At 39.9% G+C, this 24,617-nt stretch overlaps 1 protein-coding gene across 1 annotated transcript in view; it reads left to right on the top strand.

Annotated features, from left to right (window-relative positions):
- The window catches only part of Cyp7b1 (cytochrome P450 family 7 subfamily B member 1), a 179,602-nt gene extending 155,874 nt beyond the window's left edge, over positions 1-23,728 (top strand). The window contains exons 5-6 of the mRNA XM_048420615.3: positions 9,854-10,029; positions 20,511-23,728. Coding sequence (XP_048276572.3) covers positions 9,854-10,029; positions 20,511-20,807 — 473 coding nt within the window. The 3' untranslated portion in view covers positions 20,808-23,728. The remainder of the gene's footprint in view (positions 1-9,853; positions 10,030-20,510) is intronic.
- The last annotated feature ends 889 nt before the right edge of the window (positions 23,729-24,617 follow it).

Raw genomic sequence — 24,617 nt, 5'->3', positions numbered from 1 at the left:
GAGCTTATTTCTGATAACTGCCTTCACTGTGTCCCAAAAGTTTGGGTATATTGTGTACTCATTCAATTTTAGAATATCTTTAATTTCTTTCTTTATTTTTGTCTTGATCCATTTCCTGATCAGTGGTGAGTTGTTCAGTTTCCAGAGTGTATAGGTTTTTTTTGTTTTTCTACTGTTATTGATATCTGGAAATAAAGAATATTAATCCTTTAATCCATGGTGGCCAGATAGGATACAGATTTTCAATTTTCTTGTATCTTTTGGGACTTGCTTTGTGGTCAGTTCTGGAGACAGTTCCTGTGGTGTGTGTGTGTGTGTGTGTGTGTGTGTGTGTGTGTGTGTGTGTGTGTGTGTATTTGTTTCCTTTCTTTTGATTTTACTTATTTTACTGGTCTGGGAATATTCCTTGTGTTTTAGGTTGAATTTTGTCTTCTAACACCTTTTATAGTGCTTGGTTTATAGATAGGCATTGTTTAAATTCGTTTTTTTCTTTTAAATCATGCAATGTCTTATTATATCCATCTATGGTGATTGAAAATTTTGCTAGGTATAGTAGTCTGGGATGGCATCTGTGGTCTCTTACTTTCTCTAGCACATCTGGCAGGCCTTTTGACTTTTAGAATCTTTATTGAGAAGTTAGATATAATTCTAAGAGGTCAATCTTTATATATTACTTTTTTCCTTGCAGCTTTTACCATTCTTTCTTTGTTCTCTGTGTTCAGAGTTTTGACTCTAAAGTGCCAAGGAGACTTCCTTTTCTCATTTAGTCTATTTGGAGTTCTTTATGCTTCTTGTACTTTGATAGGAAAATTTTCTTGTATGATTTTGTTGAAAATGTTTTCTGTGCCTTTGATCTGGGTTTCGGTTTCTTTCTTATTCCTGTCTTTCTTAGATTTTTATCTTTTCATAGTGTCTTAGTCTCAAGTTTTTTTTTCTTTTTTTCATTTCTTTTCTTTTTTTTTTCTTTTAGTTTTTTTGAGACAGAGTTTTTCTGTAGCTTTGGAGGCAGTCCTGAAACTAGTCTTATAGACCAGTCTGGCCTCAAACTCGAGCTCACGGAGATCTGCTTACCTCTACCTTCTGAGTGCTGAAATTAAAGGCATGTGCCACCACTGCCCAACTTCTGGATATTTCATGCCAGGAGTATTTTGTTCTGTTTTTGGTGGGGTTTTTTTATTATTTTTTAGATTTACCTTTTCCTTTTTCTGAGGTATCCATCCCTACTCTTGCGTCTTCAATTTCAAGGATTCTCTCTTTCATCTCTTGTATTCTTTGGTGGGGTTTACCTCTGAGCTTCCCCCTTAGAGTTCCTAAATTTTTTATTTCCAAATTTCCTCCAGTTTTGGTTTCTCTTATTGATTCTGTCTCCACTTTCAGGTTATCTTAAACTTTTTTATTAATTTTTTTCCACTTGGTGTTTTCATAGATTTATTTAAGGGATTTATTAATTTAATCTTTGAGGACCTCTTTCATATTCATAAAGGCTATTTTAGAGTCTTTTTCTTGTATTTCAGCTATGTTGCAATACAAGCCTGGTTCACGAGGTTGCTGGGCTGCAGTGAAGACATATCATCCTGACTGTCATTAGTTGTATTTTTACAGTGGCATCTAGGCATGAGGGATTAGGAAGATTGTAATTCTAGGGTGCTGATGCCTGGTCTTGTCTTTGTTGGGTGGTTGATTTGTCCCTTCATTTCTCTTGCCCTCTCTGGTTCTTAGGACAGTGTGGTGGTTTTCTGTTGCCTGGTAGGAAATTCTTCTGGGGTCCTGATTAGTGCGGTCACTATGGGTCCAGGTAAAACGTGTTTCTAGGTATTAAGTGCTGACACTTAGGAATGGGTCCACAGGTGAGAGGAAAGTGCGGTGTTCGGTACAGATAATGAGGAAAGACTACAGCAGAATGTCTGCTGCAGAACTGGCGGTGAGACTGGGGGGATTAGACTTGGAGGATTGGAGGGTCCTTTAAAGATCTGCTGTTATCCTACCTGCATGACTGGTGAGAGGGGCCTGTGGGATCCCAGGCAATGTCTGTTGGGGGTGCTTGCTGGCATAAAGGAAGGACTGGTGGAAAGGAAGTTTGGTCGGACAGAACTGTGTGGTTCACTAGAGACTAGGGTGTGAGGAGGGAGGCTGCTGAAGGTGTTCTGCTATAGAGCAGGGGATGAGACTGGGGAATTGGTTTTGGGGGAACTGCAGGGGAAGTGAAAATCTGCAGTGAGGCTACCTGCCTCCCTAGCCGGAGTCTAAACCAGTTGGAAAATTAAAGGTCCTCTAACAAAGTAATAATAAGTCTATTTGAAGCTTAATGGTTTTTAAGTATTTCAGAGTATTTTATAGCTGCTTCACCTGATTTTCACCAAGGTGCACTCGGGGACTGTGGCTTGTGGTGTATCTTGTCGTTCTTTTTACAAATGAGGGTATTCTCAGAATGAGAGATAGAATTTTCACTTGCATTTTATGATCATCACTATATCTTTCTTATGAGATACTGTAGTAAATAGGAGCGGCAAGTCGCTTCCTGCCTCCCGGATTCCGGCTAGCTTACCCCCGAAATAATTACACGGAAACTGTATTCATTTAAACACTGCCTGGCCCATTGTCTTCAGGCCCTTATTGGCTAACTCTCACATATTAATTAACCCATTTCTAATAATTCGTGTATCACCACAAGGTCATGGCTTACCAGGAAGATTCTAACCCACGTCCATCTCGGAGAGGAGAACCATGGCGTCTGCCTCACTTCCCTTCTTCCCAGCATTCTGTTCTGTCTACTCTGCCTGTCTAAGCTGCTGTCCTATCAAAGGCCAAAGCAGTTTCTTTATTAACCAATGAAAGTACACATAGACAGATGACCCTCCTACAAGATACCCATAATCCAAGATTTTTTTCATTGCCCCTACTGAAAGGAGAGTATATATATAAAGGAGAGTATATATACACACACATATATATATGCCACAAACATACCACGGTGTGTTTGTCAATTGGGACAGGTAAGCCAAATCTTGACACTGACAAAAGTTTTTAACTTCAGGAAAAGATATTAGAATAATAATCTTTTGTTGATGATGGTACAAGGGATTACACCAGCATAAATGTTCTACCTCCAAGCTGTGTTTCTACCTTAAAACTATTAACATTTATTTCAACAAATGCCAGATATTATGTTAGTGCTATATGTATTTTAACTTTCTTCTTCTTTTTTTTTTTTTTTTTGATCACTGGGTAGAAAGTTCCAGAAAGAGAATCAAATAAAAACCTTTAATTTAAACAATATTAAATCAAGAAAAAGTGATGTGAGGCTATAGACTTTAATACCTAGTGATAATCACTGTCACCTCAGGCAAAATTGTTAGAGAAATGACCACTATTTTTATATGATATGTACCAGTCAAATATAAGTACAGCATTAAATATTATAAAATAATCATGTAGCTGAAAAATTAGAAATTTAGATAATTAGGGAATTGTAAATTTTACCAAAATATTCTCATGAGGAAACACAGAAGGAATGAATTTCACTTCATGTTAGTAATTTTTTTTCTCTTTTCTGCCATATTGGTGATTGAACCCATGGCCTCTGCGTATGCTAGGCAAATGCTTCCTGACTGCACTCTATCTCTCGTCTCCTGTAGGGAAATCCTAACCCAAGAAAGAGGTACTCCAGAAGCAGACCACAGTAGAGGCAGACAGCAGTAAAGCTTTATGGGTAATATTATGGAAATATCAATGAAAAACACTGACTTCAATATTTATCAATTTTGCATTTTAATACAAAGCTAAGTGGTTCAGGAAAGGAAGGTAGGACAGAAACACAAGCTGATTGGAAGGTAACGTTGATGCAAATTAAAGTAAATTCATCGCAGGAGTGTTAGAAGTACACCAGCACAGAATAGGATGGGGATCTTAGAAAACCTGTTTCCAGCCACAACTCTCTCAACTTGATTTTCCTTTGGAATCATCTGGAGAACTGTGAAAACACTCAGCCCTGGGCCTATCCCCAGAGAGTCTGCTTTTATTATTTTGGAGTGAGGGTTGATGGCTTTAAAATCTCCCCCAAGTGATTCTAATCTGTGGTCAAGGTTCAACACCCCTCATTTCAAGGCTTTAGTTTATGTTGTGGTTCTGATTTCATTGATGTGGGATGGAGACATTATCTTTTTAACTAATCCTGAGTGAGTCTAACAGTCAAAGAAACTGGTAATCCTTGTGATGTAAGAAAGCTTCAAAGGAATATGTGGTTATTTCAAGACATCTCTCCTCATCTGCTTCCACAAGAGAAACACTGAGAGAAGTGTGGGGTCTGGGGCATAGGAAAAGAAAGTCCCTCTCTGCTTCTCAACTCAAGCCGAGCTTGTAGTTCTGGTAGACTGTGGTAAACTCTCCGAATGTACCAGCCATGTCAAAAGGCTGTTGTCATATCATCTCCAACACAGAGTACAAAATGGTTACAATAGCCTGGGGTACAATGGTAGAGTGCTTGCCTAGCTTGCACAAGGACCTGAAGTCTTTACCCAGTACCACCCCTACGCCAAAAGAAAACGATAAAAATACATATATATATTTAAGGGGTTGTTAAAGGTTAGAAGAAGGAGTAGATTTTCTGCCTGAATTGTTATAAAGGTTGAAATTAAAGGGAAGAAAACTTGATTTCAGAGTGAAAAAAACACCTTACCTCTAAAATACGCTTTCAGTAAACTTCAGAAACTATGTGGATCAGTAAAGCATAAATTATGCACTCTAATCCCAGAGTCTGAGAGGCAAGAAAGAAGGATCATGAGTTCAAGGCCTGCTTAGACAAAGAAAGCCAGACCCTGTCAAAGAAATGGAGGGATAGAGGAAGGGAGGGAGAGAGGAAAGGAGGGAGAGAGGAAGGGAGGGAGAGAGAAAGGGAGGGAGAGAGAAAGGGAGGGAGAGAGGAAGGGAGGGAGAGAGGAAGGGAGGGAGAGAAGAAGGGAGGGAGAGAGGAAGGAAGGGAGAGAGGAAGGGAGGGAGAGAGGAAGGGAGGGAGAGAAGAAGGGAGGGAGAGAGGAAGAGAGGTAGGAAAAGAAAGAGGGAGGGGGGTAAAATGACAAGTTATAGTTCAATAGTAGAGAAGTTACCCAGCATGTGCAAGGCCTTGTGCTCAATCCCCAGTAACACACACACACACACACACACACACACACACACACACACGCACGCACACACATGCACACACTACTTGTTAGTAATCCATGCAAACTTTGATTGAACTGTGGATGTAGCTCAGGGGCTGAGCACTTGCCTAGAAAGCACAAGTTGCCCCCCCATACCTCAAAAAAAAAAAAAGAAAAAAAACCTGCAAAATCAGGAAGCTGAGTCAAGAGTTTTCCTAACAATTAACTGGTAGATAATACGTGTGCTGATTAAACTGATGGAGCTGTTCCACAAGCATTCATGTTGCCAGACAAAGCTCACAGTCTTTGTCAATGTAAGAAGTAAAGTATTCAATGTCTGAAGTAGTGGAGTGAGAGTCAGTGAGTGGGCTCAGTTGATAGAGGCACCTGCCATCAACCCTGACAACTTGAGTTCCATCTCTGGGTTCCATGAGTTGGACCTTCATTACCTTCACACATTTGTACATTTGGTCATTTGTGCACACCACACCACACACATACACACACACACACACACACACACACACACACACACCATAGAGAAAGAGAGGGAGGGAATAAGTAAGGAAACAATTTCAAGTCCTCACTTTTGGAGTCTCTTGCTTACATGTAATTTTCAATTTGTTGCATGAATGCAGGTCAAATCCACATGTTGCATTTCTTTCCTCCAGTCACCATGTCCCAGTACTTTGAGCAGAGTAAGACCTTAACAAAATTCTATTGAGCATACGAATGTTTAACTTACATGTGTCTAAATATACAGCAGAAGCCATAAATAGCAGAAACCAAAGCCTGTTTCTGCAATGCAGTGTGAAGGTAGGCATTTGTACCAATTCGGATTTATTTTTAACCTTATTCAAATATACAATCGTTGATCCAGAAATTTAGGATTTTTTTCAAATTATATATTAATTATCACAATTTCTTATTTACTTTCTCATCTGTCTAAAAAAGCTATATAAAGACAGCCAAGCGTGTGTATTACATCCTGAGCCGAGCTGCATTTCACCACACCTTCTAGAGAAGACCATTTTCATGTCCCTGTCCTTCCCCTTTCCCAGGCATTTTCTTTTTAAGAGCATCCATGTGTTCAGCCCCAGTGACCGTAGTGGGACTGGCTGTTCATTTTGCTCCTGCCATCACTGCTACCCACTGATCACCATGGCTAATCAGATGGCACGCCAGCCTGCACCAATCATTAAGATGACCCAAATTAGCAGTCGAGCCATGTCACAGTACATTCATTCCACATATACAGACATGGCCTAAGTATGAGGCGGAAACCTGCCTGCGCTTCTCTGTGTTTGCATTGCGCCAGGCTTTATTGATTATCATGATCTGCTTTGGCACTTGAAATCTGCAAATGGGAATCATTTGTGAATTATTCTGAAGACAAAGCGGATGTGCCTTTTCCTCCCAGCAATTCCCTTCATTTATCTTTTTCCTCCAGTTGGATTGTTAAACATCACAGCTTAACACATGCCCAGCTCTTTACTTAGAAGGGACTTTTAATCACGTTCGTTTTCTATCTTAAAAAAGAAAGTCATTTTTTCCAACCAGGTAAACAAGGCAGCACAGACTCAGAATTGTTAAGTTCCTCATCATAGTTTTGTGACCCAATTGTCTTGTTGATTGCAGTCAGTGGAACTTAGTTCTTAACAGTTCTACAAGAAGCCTTATCTTAACCACAGCTATGACTGTTGGCACCTCGCAATGCCTGTGTAAATTCATCCCCCAAATATTTGCATTCTCGATAGTCATTTTTCTACAATACAGTCTAATAATTAGAGGGTCCCATTACCTGCTAAATGTTTGCATAAATTACCAGTCCATTATGCACAGTAAGTTTTATAAAACATTTACAGATAGAGATCATGTTTAATTAAAATTAGCTTCCATATGTAAGCCAAGTGTGCACTAATGATTCACAGTGACCTTTTATTACCTATAGTCCCTTGTTTTGGATGGATGATTGACAGCTTGCTGTTTGGCTACCATGTTGAATTTTAGCTGACAAGACTTTTCATTTTAGCTCAATTTGCCCGCCTATCACAAGCTGGTGGCAGGCCAGACCCCAGTCACCCAGCTTTGCCTCAGCAGCTTGCTCTAGTTCTCATTAGTACGCATTTATTCAGTGGGAATTGGAAGACAAATGCTTGAAGGCATGTGAACTAAGTATAGCAAATTAGGTTTAAAGACTGAATATTTATAAGTGTATGGAAAGTTGGGCTTTTTTTTTTTAATTCTAGAGCAAATTGAGAACCAAGTGCTAGCTTTAGTATAAAAGAAATGAAGATAGAAGGGGGACAATTCTAAGAATAAAAATACTATAAGCCTTTTCTTTCCATTTTGGAAATATGTAAAAATCTCTCTGACAACACCTTATCAAATAAAAACCTGGCTTCTCTTTCATGGAATGCTTGCACAGTGAAGTTTAGCACCTCGTGTGTGAGAAGGGGGGAAAATGAGGGTCATGCTCAGTTGTTGCTTGGTTATCCCTTGGTATGTTTTAAACTGCCTTGTTTGTTCGGTACTAGCACGGAAACAGATGTTGCTCTACTGTGCAGGATAATTTACTGTACCTCCTGGTGGAGCATGGAAGTCCTCCCAGGGCCCAGCTGGTCTGTCAGTGGCACTGCCTGGTGTCTGCTCAACTATGACAACGACAAGGAGAAGCTGCGGGTCTTTTGCTCTGTGCTATTGTCGTTCTCAACGTAGAGCTGAGCCCCGGCTCATTCTGGGGCTGGTGGAAACGTGGCTGGCTTTTGTGTCTCGATGCTGTACTGCAGACCCCACAGGCTCCCCTCTCCACTGGCGATAATAACACAACTCATTACTTTTGTCACCTAATGATTATCGGCATGATCGCTCAGAGCAAGAGCCAACCTCGCCTTGCGCTCATAACTGGTACTGGAAGGTAAAACAGATTTGTCACTTACGATCTGACTGCTGAGCCACACTTTCAGCTCCATTATTGTGATTAACTTCTGCATAAGATATGCTTGCCCAATTGTCATTTGTGATACTGCAGTGGGCACAAGCTGCCATGTTTCCCAAGAGCACTCCAGCCAATCAGATATGACCGTGTTATTCGGACTGTTAAATGCCTACCCTGTCACAGCGGCCACCCCAAGCATTATTTTGCTTTTGTATTTCTTCTCCCCAAACCCTACTGGACTTGTTGTGTGAACAGAACTACTACATATGTCAGCTACTATTTCATACCACATGTTAAAATGATGCTATGCTGTTGTTGGTCCAGCAGGGCCAGCAGCGGGACATGGGAAGTGGTTCCTTGATTTTCACCATAGAAATGTTGGTGGTTGGTGTCTTGCCAGCCAAAATCTGTCATGTCGGGTGCCTCGTGGCTTTCTGCAATAGAGTCCATGTTCCCACATCAAAGTTCTCTTCTAGCCCCATCACCAGCAAACCGATTTGACTCAGCCTGATTAGAATAACGAAGGCAGTCTAGGAGAATATGCACAGCCTCACTGTACGTCACATTGAATCACCCCACTACCCACACGGAACTGACCGCAGCCTCATTTCTTTAGACAAATGCATGCTTAAGGAAAAACCTCCTGGGAGAAGGCACCCAAAGCTACTTCATGTCCCTGTGCAAGCTGTTCAGAGGTTTGCATTTTACCTATTTCCAAAATGATGCTTATTTCTGTGTTTCTCTGTATGCAAGCCCCCACTAATGGGTCTGCCTTCAATAATCTAATAACTGGGGACTGGCTATGCCAGGACTGAGCTCAGCACCAAGAAACTGGGCTCTAAACATGTGGATGTGTGTGAGGTTTCTAAATTGCAAGTCATAAACACAATCATTTATTATCATCTGAAAGGGGGGAGCTCCATTTGGAGCGCTTTCACATTGCTGATTAGAAAGAATCAAGCTTTATATTCCAAGATCCATTCACGCTGGTGGAAACATAGTCAGTTTTGATTATGAAGGGAGAGATGCAGCCCTGGACAGGAGCTACCCACTGATATGCATGCTATCAGAATGATTTATGCAAATTATGCATATTATTCCCAAAGGAATTCCTCCTCAAACTGCCAGGATAAATCGCCGGAAATTAGCCATAAAATCTGCCGTGCTAGGAGCAAAAGGTGAAGGCCACTGGGATAGCAAGGACATTCGGCTTCTGGAATCTTCCAGGGTATGATGCTGGTGAATGTTGTTCTCCCTGGATAATGAGAAAAATGTGGTTTTCTTCCGAATCCGATAAAAATGTGTTCCTTTGAAAATTTTCCAGCAAATGCTGACTCATTTTATTTACAGCTAGCATAGAGAAATTTAGTGATACGCTGTCTTCAACGGCACCTACTACAATTACGGCTAACTGCCTAAGTGCTGTTAACTAGCTAAACCTGGCTTTAAAATATCGCTGCTCTAGAGACTGGAGGGGGTAACCCTATCTTTGTGCACCGAACACATCAGTCCCTTCCTGGAGACGGGTCTTTCTTTCCTCCATCCATAGATAGTGCGGCTCTCCCCAGCCTGAAACTCCCCAAACGATGTCGGGGCAAAGCCACCAGGTTCTTTACTCTCAGCATCCACAGCCTCATTGACTTCCTCTTAGCTCGCAATGGGTGTGAAGAGAAGTATTTTCCTACGAGGCGAGGTTGCTGGCAATGTGTTCTAATAGGCTACAGAGAGAGCTTGTGGAGGCACTCCTGTTACAAAGAGCTGTTTTTGTTTCCTTCAGAAAGCACGGTCCTCGAGGTCCTGCGGCTGTGTTCGCACTCCACCATCGTCCGAAAAGTTGAAGAGGATATGAATTTCAGCTTAGAGACTAGCAACTACTGTCTACGGAAGGGAGACTTTGTGGCTGTCTTTCCTCCCATCCTACACATGGACCCAGAGGTCTTTGAGGCTCCAGAGGTAAATCAACATCATGTCTATTATGGCTGCCGGGAAGCACTCCCCCCCCCTTTCTGATCCTTTATCTTAACTCTCACTGGAAATTTGAGGCGGCTGGGTGCTGACTTCTGTACGTCCCTCTAATAGGTAGATTTTTGCCGTTACAGGTCCTCCCCCCCCCCGCCCCGCCCCAAGAATCTGCCTTTGACAGGTTGTGTGATTTGTGAACAAAAATTCAGATAAGTCTAATGATTTGCTGCTTAATTCAAATGAAATGAACATTTTACTTGGTCACCATTGCTTTTAGCCACTGAATTAAGAGTCTCTTTGACAAGCAATTGCTGAAACCCAAGAGGGCTGGATATTGATATGTGGCCTAAAAATTAAATAATAGTAACTAGTTCGCTAAGTACTTCCAAAGTGAAGCTGACTTCAAACGTCAAATACCATCATCGCTATCGTTAGGAACAAATAGTAGTTAAGTCCCTTTAGCTAAAGGTATGTGCCCCTGCTTGATCAATTAGCCTGGCACTATGAACTCCAAATTGCAAAGCTGCTGCTCTCGGGTGAAGCTCCGAGGGTAATTGTGTCATCTCCTTGTATTTTTTTTTTTCCGAAGCTGGAGTTAATGAATATCAAAGACTGGAAATTAATCCACCCCGGTTCATCCCTTAATACCACTTAAGAGAGTCACCCCCTGCATGCAAATGGAGTGCAGCTATATTCTGCTGTGCTTCGCATGAAGGGATGCTGCTAAGTTGTACTGTTTACCGTCCACCTTTAGTGGAGGACACGTCTGTCCCCTGCTCAAAGGCTTCATAGATGGACTGCGTTCAAATACAGGACCTAAGACAGAGGTTCTGCACTCAACCTGAATTATAATATTGTTGGATTTAGGAAAATAATAAGGACAAATGTCAAAAGCAATGCCAGTTTGTGTTTGTTTAGTGAGCAAAGCCCGGGGTCTTGTTACAGGGGGAAAGGTGCATGGTTTCTTAGATCAGGCCTTATGCAGACAGTGACAGCCAAGAGGATGTGGAATTTTAGTCAATGAATGAGCGTCCTCTAAAGAACTAGCTGCATTTCTGCATTTGTGAATAATTCCAGTTGTTAGTGTATATTCAATAAACAACACAACTGAAATTAATATCTGAAAAATATTTGTGAACTTCAAAATAGCAACCCTTCTTATAATTTTTCACTTCTGCCTAGGTTTTCTTTGTGATTATTCGATTAGTAGCAGAGTTTATTATTCATGTCATGAGAGTTAAATCAGAATGATTGTTGTCATCAAGAAGAAATGATCACCGGATTGCCACCATCTTTATGAGCACGTTTCTTTGTGCTTTCCCCACCTCTCAGTCTTCTATCCCCTTTTAAAAAAAATCTGAGTTGGGCAGTGAGGGTGCAGACCTTTAATCTCAGCACTCGGGAGGTAGAGGCAGACGGATCTCTGTGAGTTCGAGTTCCAGGACTGTCTCCAAAGCTAGAGAAAAACCCTGTCTCGGAAAAACAAAACAGAACAAATAACAACAAAAAAATCTGATTGATAACTTTAAGAATTTAAAAGTCAAAATTATACATTATGAGTGTTAGGGTCAGGAATGGTCGTGGTACAAAAGCCATCAGATCTCTGTATGCTTGAAGTCAGCAGAACTACAATGCACATTTCAAGCCATCCAACTCTCTCTCTCTCTCACACACACACACGCACACACACACACACACACACTCACACACACACTCACACACACACACACAGAGAGAGAGAGAGAGAGAGAGAGAGAGAGAGAGAGAGAGAAGAAATTGTGAGTGTTGACTAAGGAGCAGTGATGCACATCTGTAGTCTGGCATTTGGAAGGTTGGTATAGGAAATTAGAAAATTCAGCCACAACCTTGGCTTTATTGCAAAACTGAAAGAGAAAGATAGGGGGTGGGAGGCAAGAGAAAACCATAGGAAGAAGACGTTAAGGAAAGGGAGTTTGTATATATATTGCCCTGCGGAATGCAGACATTTACCCAAATGATACTAATAGTAAACAAAAGCTTTGCCTCATACAAAATCACTAGGAAAATAAAATTTCAATATTGTGAAAAGTAATTTAAAATTATTAGGATATTCAGTGAATCTGTTATTTAGTAGGCTTTAGCATCATTAGTAATGCCTGACTTGTGTTAGCATCAGGTAATTTTTCTACAGTGTTGTTGGATTTTTTGTGTTTTTTTGTTGTTGTTTTGTTTTTGAAATTAGTAGTAGAATGATGATCATTCTATGTACAAAAACAAAAAAAGTGCTTTGGAACCCTTTCTTTTATCTAATTTTGCCAGCTATTGTTTTTTATTCTGTAAACATTTGCTAAACACTTAGCACTGTCAAGTGATATATAAATGTATTTTCTTTGGTTCTTTTCTTTTAATCGTAAGACTTTTATTTTACTTTTAAAAAATCTTTTTTTTTTCATTTTACATACCAATCCAGGTTGCCACTCACTCCACTTCTCCCATTCCCTAAACCTTCCCTCCCATCCCCCATCTCCTCCTCATAGAGGGTAAGGCACATTGCTTTGAGGAAGGACCAAGGCCCTCCCTAGTATACTAGGCTGAGCAAGGTATCCCTCCAAAGAGAAGGGGTTGCAAAAAGCCAGTACAATCAGTAGGGGTAAATCCTGGTGCCACTGCCACTGTGGTAAAGACTGGCTCCATAGTCTGGCCCTGTCATACAACTGTCACCCACGTTCAGAGGGACTAGTTTGTGTCTATGCTGGTTCCTTCTCTGTCTGGCTGGAGTTGGTGAGCTCCGCATTAGCTCAGGTAAGTTCTTTCTGTGGGCGTCCCCATCAAGGTCTTGAACTTTTAGCTCATATTCTCACTCCTCCCACTCTTCAACTGTACTTTGGGACTCAACCCAGTGTTCCGGCTGTGGCTCTCTGCCTCTGCTTCCATAAGTTGTTGGATAAAGATTCTATGGTGACATTTAAGATAGTCATCATTACGACTACAGGTAAGGCCAGTTCAGGCATCCTTTCCACTACTGCTTAGGGTCTTAATTGGGGTCATTCTTGTGGATTCCTGGGAATTTCTCTAGTGTCAGGTTTCTTGCTATCCCCATAATGACTCCCTCAATCAAAAATCTCTTTCCTTGCTCTCCATTTCTGTTCTTCCCCTATCTTGACTATCCCATTCCCTCATGTTCGCCTCCCTGCTCCATCCTTTCCCCCTACTTCCGTTCTCCCTTTCCTTCTCCCCTTGAGGCGCGCATCCTGACCAGCAGGAATGAACGCCACCAAAAACGAGAATTCCTTCCCTGGTCACATCTTTATTTGGAACCCTTTGATTGAGGAAAATTGGGGGAAGGGAAGATAGAGCAGGGACGAGAGAAAGCTTAGAGAGAGAGGGTTGGGCCCCGAGGCAGCTGCTTTTAAAAGGTGGAGAGGCTTGAACGCTGTCCTGATTGGTTAATGCCATTCTGCTGTTCTGAGCATGTGCAAGCAAGGGTGCAGGCAAGGGTGCTCAGCCCCACATGGCTACCTCCAAACTGCAGGACCACCTGTGCCTCCAGGTGGCTCCCTACATCCCCTGAACCCCATGCTCCCAGTTTCCTCAGGAGATCTTGGTTCTTAACACCTTAGTATGGCAATTTTTGGTTCTTAACTTCTTAATATGTCAATAAGAAAATATGTTAGAAACTCAGGTTTCAGATGCCCATCCAAACCACCACCCACTAGCAGTAATGAAAAGTCTGAAAATCTAGGCTGTTTGCCACTGAAGTCCTTGCCCATGAGTCCACAAAAGAACTCTGCTACTCACTATAGGCTTTATAACCTTCAGCCTTTGAGTGGAAAGACAATTACAAGTAGAAGATAGACAATAGTAGCCAAAAGTATGACACATACTAACTTTCCAAGGGCAGGTTTACTAGCTCTTGGAAGACACAAAATCCCAAGATCCTTAGCTAGCACAACATGGGTTCTTAGCACACTGAAGTGTGGTTTCAAAATATCTGAATATCACTTCCCAAGACATGTCCTGCTTCTACTTCACCCACTTATCCCTTTGCTACCTGTACCTCTCTGCTCCTGAAATGGCCCCATTGCTTATCTCTCTGTTCCTGGAAACTCCCTCTTTGCTTTCCTACCCAGAAAATTCCAAATTCTTCCACATTAATCACCTTTGTCATCTACCTTTTAAAAATGTGCAATTTCCATCCCAGTTTGTGAGAATGCCCCATTGACTACTTGTCAGCTATGTGTGCTTTTGCTGTAGTCCATGACAACAGGGTATTACTACCTTGCAAATTTTAAGTTCTTTTCTCAAGTATTGTCCTATCAACAGGATACTCTACATGTAAAATAATTAAGGAAATAAAAATATGAGTGAAGGGGATGAAAGTGAAACTATACATAATTTAAGACAGAGAGGTACACTTTGAAATATGGACTAGATGTAAATATATCATTAACAAGTAGCCTGGACATAAATATAGTCATGCTAGTATGAATGGTAAGGACAATGGTGAAAGGATGCCTGCCTGAGGGGGCTGGAGAGATGGTTTAGTCAATAAAACACTTCACTGATCTTGCAGAGGACCCAGGTTAAGTTCCCAGCACCTACATGAAAGCTCACAACCATTTGTAACTCCAGCTCTGGTGATTCTCTCTTCTGATCTTGTCAGGTACCAGACACATATGTGGCATACACAAAATAAAAAAATAATAAACTATGCAAATCCTTTCAATGACAGAGAGGTGTGGGGAGAAAAGAGAGAGACCCGTAGAAGGCATTAAAAGGCACAGCAGGGTGATGCTTGACCTTCAGCCATTGCAAACATTAAGAATAGCTTTTAAAGATTTTATTTAAATACATTTTAAAGAACCTGAAAAATTGACTTTGAAATGAAACTGAATTTTTAAATATCCAGAAAAGTAAAGTTTCAAGCAACATGGGGTAAACAAATGTGTTCTGAACTCTATCCTGGCCTATAAGCTACCAACATGTAACTAGTATATTAAAGATTATTCTTTTCCTTGATACAGGTTGCTTATCTTGTGATATCGCACATTTAGATGGCTCTTCCCAGTGTGTGAAAACATTCAGGCAAATAAAATATATAGCATGAGAGTGAACCAAAAGGAAGAGCCCTCCTTGACTCTTTCTTGCTTTGTGAGAAGCCATGATACCAGCAAAGTCCAGATAATCTGTTAGTCGCCTAGCAGTGAGTTGTTTATTAAAGATTTTCTAAGGTCTTCCCGAAATTCACACTATTATAGGCCAGAAATCCTGCAGAAATCCATCAAGTAATGGGAAAGAAACAGTGATGATTTCTCTTCTGCCAAAAGCCGAGAGCTGGAGGTGTAGAGTGAATTAATGCTACAGGTCCTTATTTCTAGGTTCAAAAGCTGTCAAGAACAAAGAAATCTGTTGACAGTGCTAGGCTATAGAGAGCACATAGCACCATTTAAGATGCCAGTGAGTCACTATCGCCATACATCTCCTGAGGTAAACACAGAGTAACATGACATTTCGGAAGCACAGCCTCTTCAGAATATTCCAGAAAAGCTCTGCTATTGAAACGTCTTGTTTAACATCATGCAGTGTGTCCCCATCTTCAGAAGGTTGTGGGTACAATAAACTGTTAAATATGTTTGAAAACCCTTGGAAGAAAATAGTCTCAATCACTATGGGAACTTCAATGTCAGGATTATTTTAATTATCATCAATATCTTTTGAATAGACCAGTTATCACACATGAGTAAGTGCTATAAATAAATGGTTCTCTATCTCCAACAAAAATAGAGAATGTGTCTTCAGTAGAGCTCAAGGAAGCAAACACATAATGGCCTTCTGCCGAGTTCTCTGGCAGAAAGACTTGGGAGAGGGGGCAGAGCCAGATCTACAGGACTCTTCCTGGGGCTGAACGGAAGGGTGAGTATCACAACTCAGCCCTCCCCCACGGGCACCGGGGAGAGACCCACTGTGTCAGGAGTCTGTCAAAGCAGGAACTCATTCAATGGCATCAAGCAGGGACTTATATAGGGTTATGATGGGGGTGGAGAAGCTTGGGATGGGTTGAGGCAGATCAAGGAACAAGGATCAATAATATTCCGCCATGTCAGCTGTGGCTGGGCAGAGGCAGGCCTAGGTTGGGTAACCAGAGACAGGTCTCCATATTTGAGCTAGGCTCAGAAAGTTACCCTAGGCCTCACCAAACTCAAGTTAGGCATAGGAAGTTGCACTGGGTCTCATGCCCAGGCCTCGTGAGGGCTAAGAGCCTTCCCTCTTCCAAGAAGCCCTTTGATAACATAACAGTGACACAGAAATAAAAGGTCCCCTTGTCCTGTGTGGTTGGCAATATAGACCTTACCACATGGATTTTTTATTTCTCATAGCCAAGTCCTTTATATTAAGGGAGTTTCTGCCGTGCCATCACATTGACATTTCACACCTACCATCTCGAAATCCTTGTGTCTGGATGAAGCAGTTTTGAAACCCATAATCTGTAACATTGATTCATTGTTTCTGGTGCAAACACTACTATACTGAGGAGGTAACATGTTACCAACAAGAAGACTCTAATGCAGAGCCTGGAAGGGTTGTGCACACCCTCTCACAAGCTGGTACTCTCTGGCAACAGCTCATGATTGCGTTGAACCCAGACCATGGAGGTAAAAAAGAACTTCTCTGCCATGAAATCCCATCTCCAGGAAGACTGGAATCTATAGGCAGCACTGGCATCCCCTTAGCTTTTCCAAACACTGAGAGGTTTGTGTGTTTAGTTGGTTGGTTAGTTTCATTACTAAGGGTGGTATCTTTTGTCTAGTTTAGATTCCTACACTCAAGTCATGAACTGAGTGGACTAAAGACATGAACATATCAAGTGATCCGCCTCAGCAGGGATATATTTTATGCTTTTGTATTAGCAATGCTTCTTATACAGGAAATACTTTAAAAAATAAATGTCTGTTGAACTGAACTAAACATAGTATTCAGAAAACACAAATGAGGTTGTTATGCAATTCTCCTCTCTTGTGTATATTGAAAGTTCCTCTCAATCCAGAAAAATGGATCTCCTATCCAAACTGGGCTCCAAGTGTTTCAGGGTTGCATAATTAAAGGAAAGTCCATGAGAACCCCTAATATGCTTGTAATGCCTGGCTAGCTCAGTTGGTAGAGCATGGGATTCTTAATCCCAGAGTTGTGGGTTTAAGCCCCTTGTTGGGTGCCAGAATGCTGCATAATTAAAGGGAGGTCCATGAGAGCCTGTAATAAAGGATAGCAAGTGTTTATTGGGGATCACTCACAATAAGAGAGCCACTGTGTTCCTCTGCTATCTGGGTGCTGGGAGCTCCAGACCAAACTCTGACCACCAACCAAGGGAAAGGAAAAAGGGCTAAGCAAGCTTCCTGTCTGTACCTCAGATCACACCCTAATGGGCTGGTATCTAAAAGGTTATTGGCTGAATGAATTCCCACAACACCTTGGTGTTGTACAATTTCTGTCATTTGTATACTCTGAATCCGCAGCCACTTTCCATTCTTTGTGTGCTCACATTCACACTCAGTTCTCTATCTTCTCTTCAAGAACAGGAATAGTATTTTTAAAATAGGCATTGCTATCATTTGCTCAGTAGTCCATTAAGTATATGGGGAACGCTGCCAAGGGAGTGTCACTGTGTTGGAGTCTGTGAGAGGGAGATGAAGAAGATGCCTGGGGAGACCCTCACACTGCAGTCTTCTGTGAGCACCTTCTAGTTGCAGTTAGACTTCCTCACCTTTGCGTGATGAGGTCCAAAGAGAGACTCATCACAAGCCATTTGTCTCTGTACTGCTTTCTTTCCAAGCAAAGGGTTTATTGAGGACCCCACAGACTTTCTTTCCTCTGTGCCATTGGATGAATTGTTTCCAATTCCTAAACCCCAAGTCAGTCAGAGGTTGTTCCCTTACAATCCCCAGTGGGCAGCAGGGAGGTTTGGTGGCTTTCACACCCAGTCTTTCCAGCACCTTTGAGTGAACTTGTTGATCTTTGCTTTACATTTTGGTTTTCTTCAATAGCTCAGGTGGGATTCTAACATGCTTCCCTTTAGGGGGTAAAACTGAACTAACTCTTAATGGAGATTATAGGCCTTCCTAACAAGGACCTAACAAGGTTCTCTATGCACAGGCAGTGAAACAAAAACCATAAATTATTATTCAAATTTCTTTTCAAATTATAGTCAAATTTATATATTTGTAGTCTCATGATGACAATCACAGAGCAAATTCTACTAATAGTTTACCTTTTAATTTTACTAAATAAGCCATTAAATGGAAATTTCTGAGATATTAATTCTGAGGAAACTAAGAAAGAAGGACAGAAATCTAGAAGGGTAAAATTAATGATGTGCTAGAAGTTTGAGGGAAGTACCCTAGCCTTTCACAGGGTAGCTGTGGTAGCTTCGGGCTTACTTTCCATTATCTGGATAGATGTCATGAAGTCATAACTTATGCTAAGTTTTCTCTTTTGCTTTTTCTGGCACAAACAACAGAACTACCGTGAATTGTGTTTTATCTGGGATTGTCTTCATGTCGAAATTTACCTAAGCTGTTTGGCCTTAGCAGGAAGCTGTGGGGAAGAGACCAATCTCCTAAATTGGTCAGCAGGAAGAAGAGTGCATCAGTGCTGAGTTCAGGAAGGAGTCATAAGCCCCCAGAATGGAGAACCCAGGGGAGGGTTCCATGTAGCTTCTCTCTTTCTCTAGAAACACTGCGTGTGCACAGACAGTACCACTGTGCTTACTGTAGAAATGATACAGATATTTTCAGTTCTGCATTGGTTAGGTCACTTTGGATACATTCCCTAACAGTGGTAAAATACACTTCTACTCTAGCGTGTTTAAAGTATCACTTGTTAGGAAATAAAGCAACTATAAAATGCTAAATGATTTTGTCAACATCGTTGTACTGGCTTGCAAGTCGGGACAGAGTAGGAACACGGCAACCTTTCTCAAAACCCAAATGCTTAGCAAATTAAGTATTAACTAAGGTAAACCCAGATAAAGGAAGTGACCAACCTGACATTACTAAACTTGCCATTATTAAAGGAATTTGAACATTTGTAATGCATTCATAATTTATTCACATTGGAGTGTTTCACCATAATCTGAAACATGTTGGATCTGACCTACTTCTCTATATTTCTATATTATATATAATTTCTATATATTCTGTATTATATATAATTTCATGTAGTTCATATCAAAGTTGTGGTTGAGCAGATATAATGAATGCCAACTAAATGAAATAATTGGTTGTCTTTATTCAAACCACGAGCATTAATTTAATTGATGGTTTAATTCACAGTGGACTAAAATAAGGTCACTCAGTACCCTTTAACCAACTCAAGTGAGAGTTAAGCCAGGAAATTTTGGCAGCATGGCAAAGTTAAGGCTGTAGGTCAACTACCCTAAAATAGCCAGCTCTCTAATCTTCTGTAGCAAGTAGGATAACTTATTTATGAAAATATGTCATAAATTTCTGTTCTCTAGAATTAATCCAAGCAAAGTGCACTTTAATAGAAATGTCATATGAGAAATCCACCTTAACATAAAAAAAGACAAAATCTGTTTTTCTACTTAGGTTCTCTCTGGGACTTTGTTTGAACCTTATTATTTTCTGTCTCTTTAATTCAAACATAAGCATTGAATCCTAAATTCATATTTGTTCACCAATAGTTGGGAGGATAAATGAATATAGACTGTGGCTACCAAGATGTATTATGTCATAGTGACAATGGCAGCCGTATAGGAGACCCCTTCTACCCATAATTGGTATATCAATGATCTTTATAGCAAACACATCATAGAGGACAGAAATGGAGACAGATGTAGTCTTTATACTTAAAAAACTCACTGTAATCACTGTGATTTGAGTATTGAGCATCCCATCTAAAACTCATCCCGAAATCTAAAGGCCATTTTGGTGGCTAGGTGGTTAGGGGTAAGGCCTTTGCATGTAACTTGTTATCACTTTCTTGACACCATATTGACTGCCAGAAAACTGGCTTATTAAAGCAATAGACTGCCTCTCTTATCTTTACTCTTCCCAACGTACCAAATCGATCTGTCATTTTTTCATTGCAAGGAGCAGCACAAAGCCCCATTAACTCCAGGCTCTTAGATTTCTGGACTCTAGAATCATGAGTCAAAGTAAACTTCTTTTCTTTGTCAATTACCCAGCCTTCAGTACTAAGTGGCCGCACAGACACCACTTAAGAAAAGACAAGAGAAATGGGAGCAGAGAAGTGCTTTAAGTATTTGAATATAGGTGTTCCCTATAACATTTGAATTTTCTGAAAGTTTGAGTATGCCGTTTCACATATTCAAGTTTTACTTCCTCCTGTATGTTTTCAGACTAAAAAAAAAAACAACCTTGCACAGCAAGATAGACAAGGAGTGACAGCAGCCTAGTGGACCAACTCAAACTAATTAATATAATTTTAATCTTAACACTGTCTATTATTCTTTATAGGAATTTAGATTTGATCGGTTCCTAGAAGATGGCAAGAAGAAAACAACGTTTCTCAAGGAAGGGAGAAAGCTCAAGTATTACGTTATGCCATTTGGATTTGGAGCCAGCAAATGTCCAGGCCGATATTTTGCAATTATTGAATTGAAGCTACTATTGGCTATACTCTTAACTTATTTTGATTTAGAAATAATTGATGAGAAGCCTGTCGGACTAAACTACAGTCGTTTGTTGCTTGGCATTCAGCATCCTGATTCTGATGTCTCATTCAGGTACAAGGCAAAGTCTTGGACAAGCTGAAAGGGTGGCGAAGGAACTTATCAGAGTGACGCTAAGTGCGCTGAGCGCTGACGTTTGTTGTACTCCTGCAAACGCGCCAGCTACGCTTCTTTGTTTGAAAATGGCAAATTTATATTTGATCTAAGATTGATTCAGTTTGTTCTTGGTCACAAAACCATCATAAGATAAAGCAGGGCGGTGGCCTAAAACATGTCAGGGCAGTCACTTCAGGGTAAGTTCGAAGTAACAATTTCCACTTTGTAATTACTGTGCTTTTTATCATTGGTCAGGAATGTGGTTTTCCAGTAACAAATTTGGCCCTGGGTGATTTTTTTTTTAAGTTACTGAAATTCTCTAATAGGATTTTATGTACTGCTGGAAAAGTGTGCCTTTGGACAGCCAAACAACTTCCAAATTCTCAGAAGAGAAGAAAATTAATTCGCAGAAGTTGCACTGGATGAAATGTTCCCTTCAAGTGGAGTATCAATAATGTCTATATTACCAGCGTCCCTTTGCATTAAATGAGTGTTACAATAGATTAAATGTTCCAACTTCCCTTCAATAGTTAACTGACCATAAATGATTTTTATAACTTTTGTATTCTACATTTCAATAGAACAAAATTTCTTGTTATACAAAAACCTTTCATGTTCAAGTTAGATACTGCTAAAATTTAATATATAAGAAAACACAAAACCTATCATACATTCAGCAATTGCTCTAGACATTAGTATTAGGTTTAGTTTAGAGGGAAATGTTAAAGTCATTATAGCATTGATGGTAGTATTGGTCTTTAGTACAAACCGTGTTATTCTAATGTGTTATTTGTAATGAACACCTTAATAAATGTTTCCATTTATATAAACTGGGAATTAGGTAGCATTACTTACTCACAACCATTTGGTCTTGGAGGTTAGTTGTATTATTTTTGACTATCACACGAAACTATAAAAAATAATTTCATTTGATATAATACAGCTTGTACCAATGACTAAAAGATTTCTGCTATAAAATTTCCTAGTGATTGACATTTGGCATAAATGGAGACACAAAATTCAAACTCACAGGGCAAAAAGTTAAGCCAGATTAATTCATGCTGCATTAATTAGAAATTCTAATGCTTTGGAAATTTTATTTTGCTGATAGAAAGGAAATTGATTTAAAATACCACTCTAAAATGTTTATCGTACTAGGTAAATACAACAAGGTAGCGTTTTTTTCATCCTTTTTGGAGCATGTGTTCATTGAATGCTCTTTGCATGAAGGTCTACTGACATGAATTCTGTTTTTGCTTGATTAGAGTGGTCTTTATGCCCAATCTCCTTTCTTTTAAAAATTGCAAAATGACCATTTATAATTATATGAATTCACAGAATACAAAGTAAGGTTATGGTTTATGAAAATGATGTGGAGTGATTAGACCAATCCAAATGATTAAATCAACCCAGATACTTACGCAACTTTTAACATAGAGTGCTCTATTATTAACTATATCCACAAGGCTATGTACTAAAACTTTTCCCACACAACCCCCCGCAAAAGACTATATTTCTCCTGGATGGGATGTTTTTACTTTTTGATCATTTCTTCTACAATTCCCTAGCCTCTATAATCATTATTTCACTCTGTGCTTTGATAAGTTTGATTATTTTGAATTTCATATATTCTAATATTTTCCCTTACTATGACAAGAAGATTGTGACAAGAACAGTTACTTTGGGAGAAAAGAATTTATCAGGGTAACACATCCAAATAATAATCTATTATTGAGGGAAATCAAGGCCTGAACTCAAGGCAAGAACCTGATGCAGAAAACCACAGAGAAATGCTACATACTGGCTTGCTCGTTGGCTCATTCTTAGCTAGCTTTTTTATTAACCACACCTACAAGCCCAGAAGTATAGTACTGCCCACAGTACCTGAACCCTGCTACATTAATCATGAAGGCAATCTTTCACTGGCATGGCCACGGGCATCTGATGAAGGCAATTCTTCAACTGAGGTTCTCTCTGCCTAGATACTCTAGATTGAACCAAGAGGACATTAAAACTAATACATGAGGTAGAGTCCATAGTATTCGTCTGTCTCTGCTTGCTTTTACTTCATGTTCTCTAAATATGTCTATGTTGAATCAAATGACAGAAAGTATTTTCAAGGCCAAGCAATATTCCATCATGTGGATATACCACATGATCTTTATTCAAAGGCTGTCTCTTACCACCCCTACCTCCTCCATACAATTTCATGACACCCTTCATTCTCCTGGAAACAAAGGACATGTGTTTCCATCCTTAGGCCCATCTGTCCCTATTCTTTCTTGAGAGTCTCTCTGGTTGAATTTTGAGCCACAAACATGTCACCTTTCAAATTTTCCATCTCACAAATTTTCTTAGTTCACTGATTGCATTTTTTAGTTGGTAACTCATTGTTCTTCATGTGTACCTGGCCATATTTTGCAAAATCTTGTTCCTTTAATGCATTTCACTATCCAGGTAACTACAGTCAACACGGTTTATATTCTGCACCTGGCATCTCCAGCCCACTCCTGTTTTATGCATCTGATTTTGTAGTTTCCCCTTCCCATCAGTGCTTCCAATAGTTTAACTACTGAGTCTGTATGTGTTTCTTGGAATTTTACTTCTGGGAAATGTTTCTGATCTGGGTTTAATGTTCATTCCTCAATGTATAAACTGTGCTTGGTTTTGTCTTATTGTTCATATTTCTTTCAAATTCAGATTCCTGAAAATGCTCAACTAGAATATTTTGAAGGTGACATGATATACTGCTAACTATGAATTCCAGCCTTAATGGAAACACTGTGATTAAGGGCATTTTGTTTTGATTGGGGATTTTGTTGTTGTTTTGTTGTATGTTAGATTGCTTACTTGTTTGTTTGTGAGACGGGGCCTCATTGTAAAGTAAAGTTATGCCTCACAAAATTATGCCTGCCTCTGCCTCCTGAGTGCTGGACTTAAAGGGAATACTTAAAACTTGTGATCAGGAAAGGGCAGGAGCCACATTTGATTGCTTTTTTGTTTCAACCAGAAACAGATTAAGACATGCAAATATGTATAATCCTGCACTGCAGAGCAATGTTTCTAGTCCATCTACCAAGGATTTTGGCTTTGAAAATTACTGACTTTGTGCAGAGGTCTTGGATTTTATACACATACATGTGCACATACATGGATGCTTATGTCATGTTGAACCCTAGACTTTCTCTTCTACCTGACACAAAACTCAATCTATTCCATTTGTATTAGAATATGTTGTCTACGTTAACATCTGAATGAGATCCTCCATATTGTAAAATTCAAAAAGCAGTATACTTTCAGGATGTTGCAACAGAGAAAACAAGAAATTATTGCACTCTAACTTCTGCTTAATATATACTTAAAATTGTACATACAAATTTTAAAGAAATGAGAAGAAAATGATTTAAGAAATATCAATATTATATGGATAATTAGAAAGCAGCAAGGAGCATAACTGCAATTCTAGCTTTTAGGAGACTGGAGTAGGAAGAGCCCAAGTTCTTGAACTAGGTAGTAAATTCTGTGTTTTACAAACATAAAAAAAAAAAAAACTGAAAGGAAAGAAAAGTAAGGTCATGGGGGTCTACCTGGCTTGTTATCATCAACAAATGTCAACTTACTTTGAAAACAGAATTGGAATGTTTAAAAGATATACTTAAACAACTTTTTGCCTTTTAAAAATTATTCTTTAAGAAAGAGAGCCAGCACAGCCCTTTAAAACACTTGCTGCTCTTCCAGAGAACTGAGTTTGATTCTTAGCTCCCATAGTAGGCAGCTCTAGGGGATCCAGCACCCC

The sequence above is a fragment of the Myodes glareolus genome, chromosome 16 (assembly GCF_982192425.1).
Source record: "Myodes glareolus chromosome 16, mMyoGla1.1, whole genome shotgun sequence".
In the NCBI taxonomy this organism is placed as follows: Eukaryota; Metazoa; Chordata; class Mammalia; order Rodentia; family Cricetidae; genus Myodes; species Myodes glareolus.
This window is presented reverse-complemented; position numbering and strand designations above follow the sequence as displayed.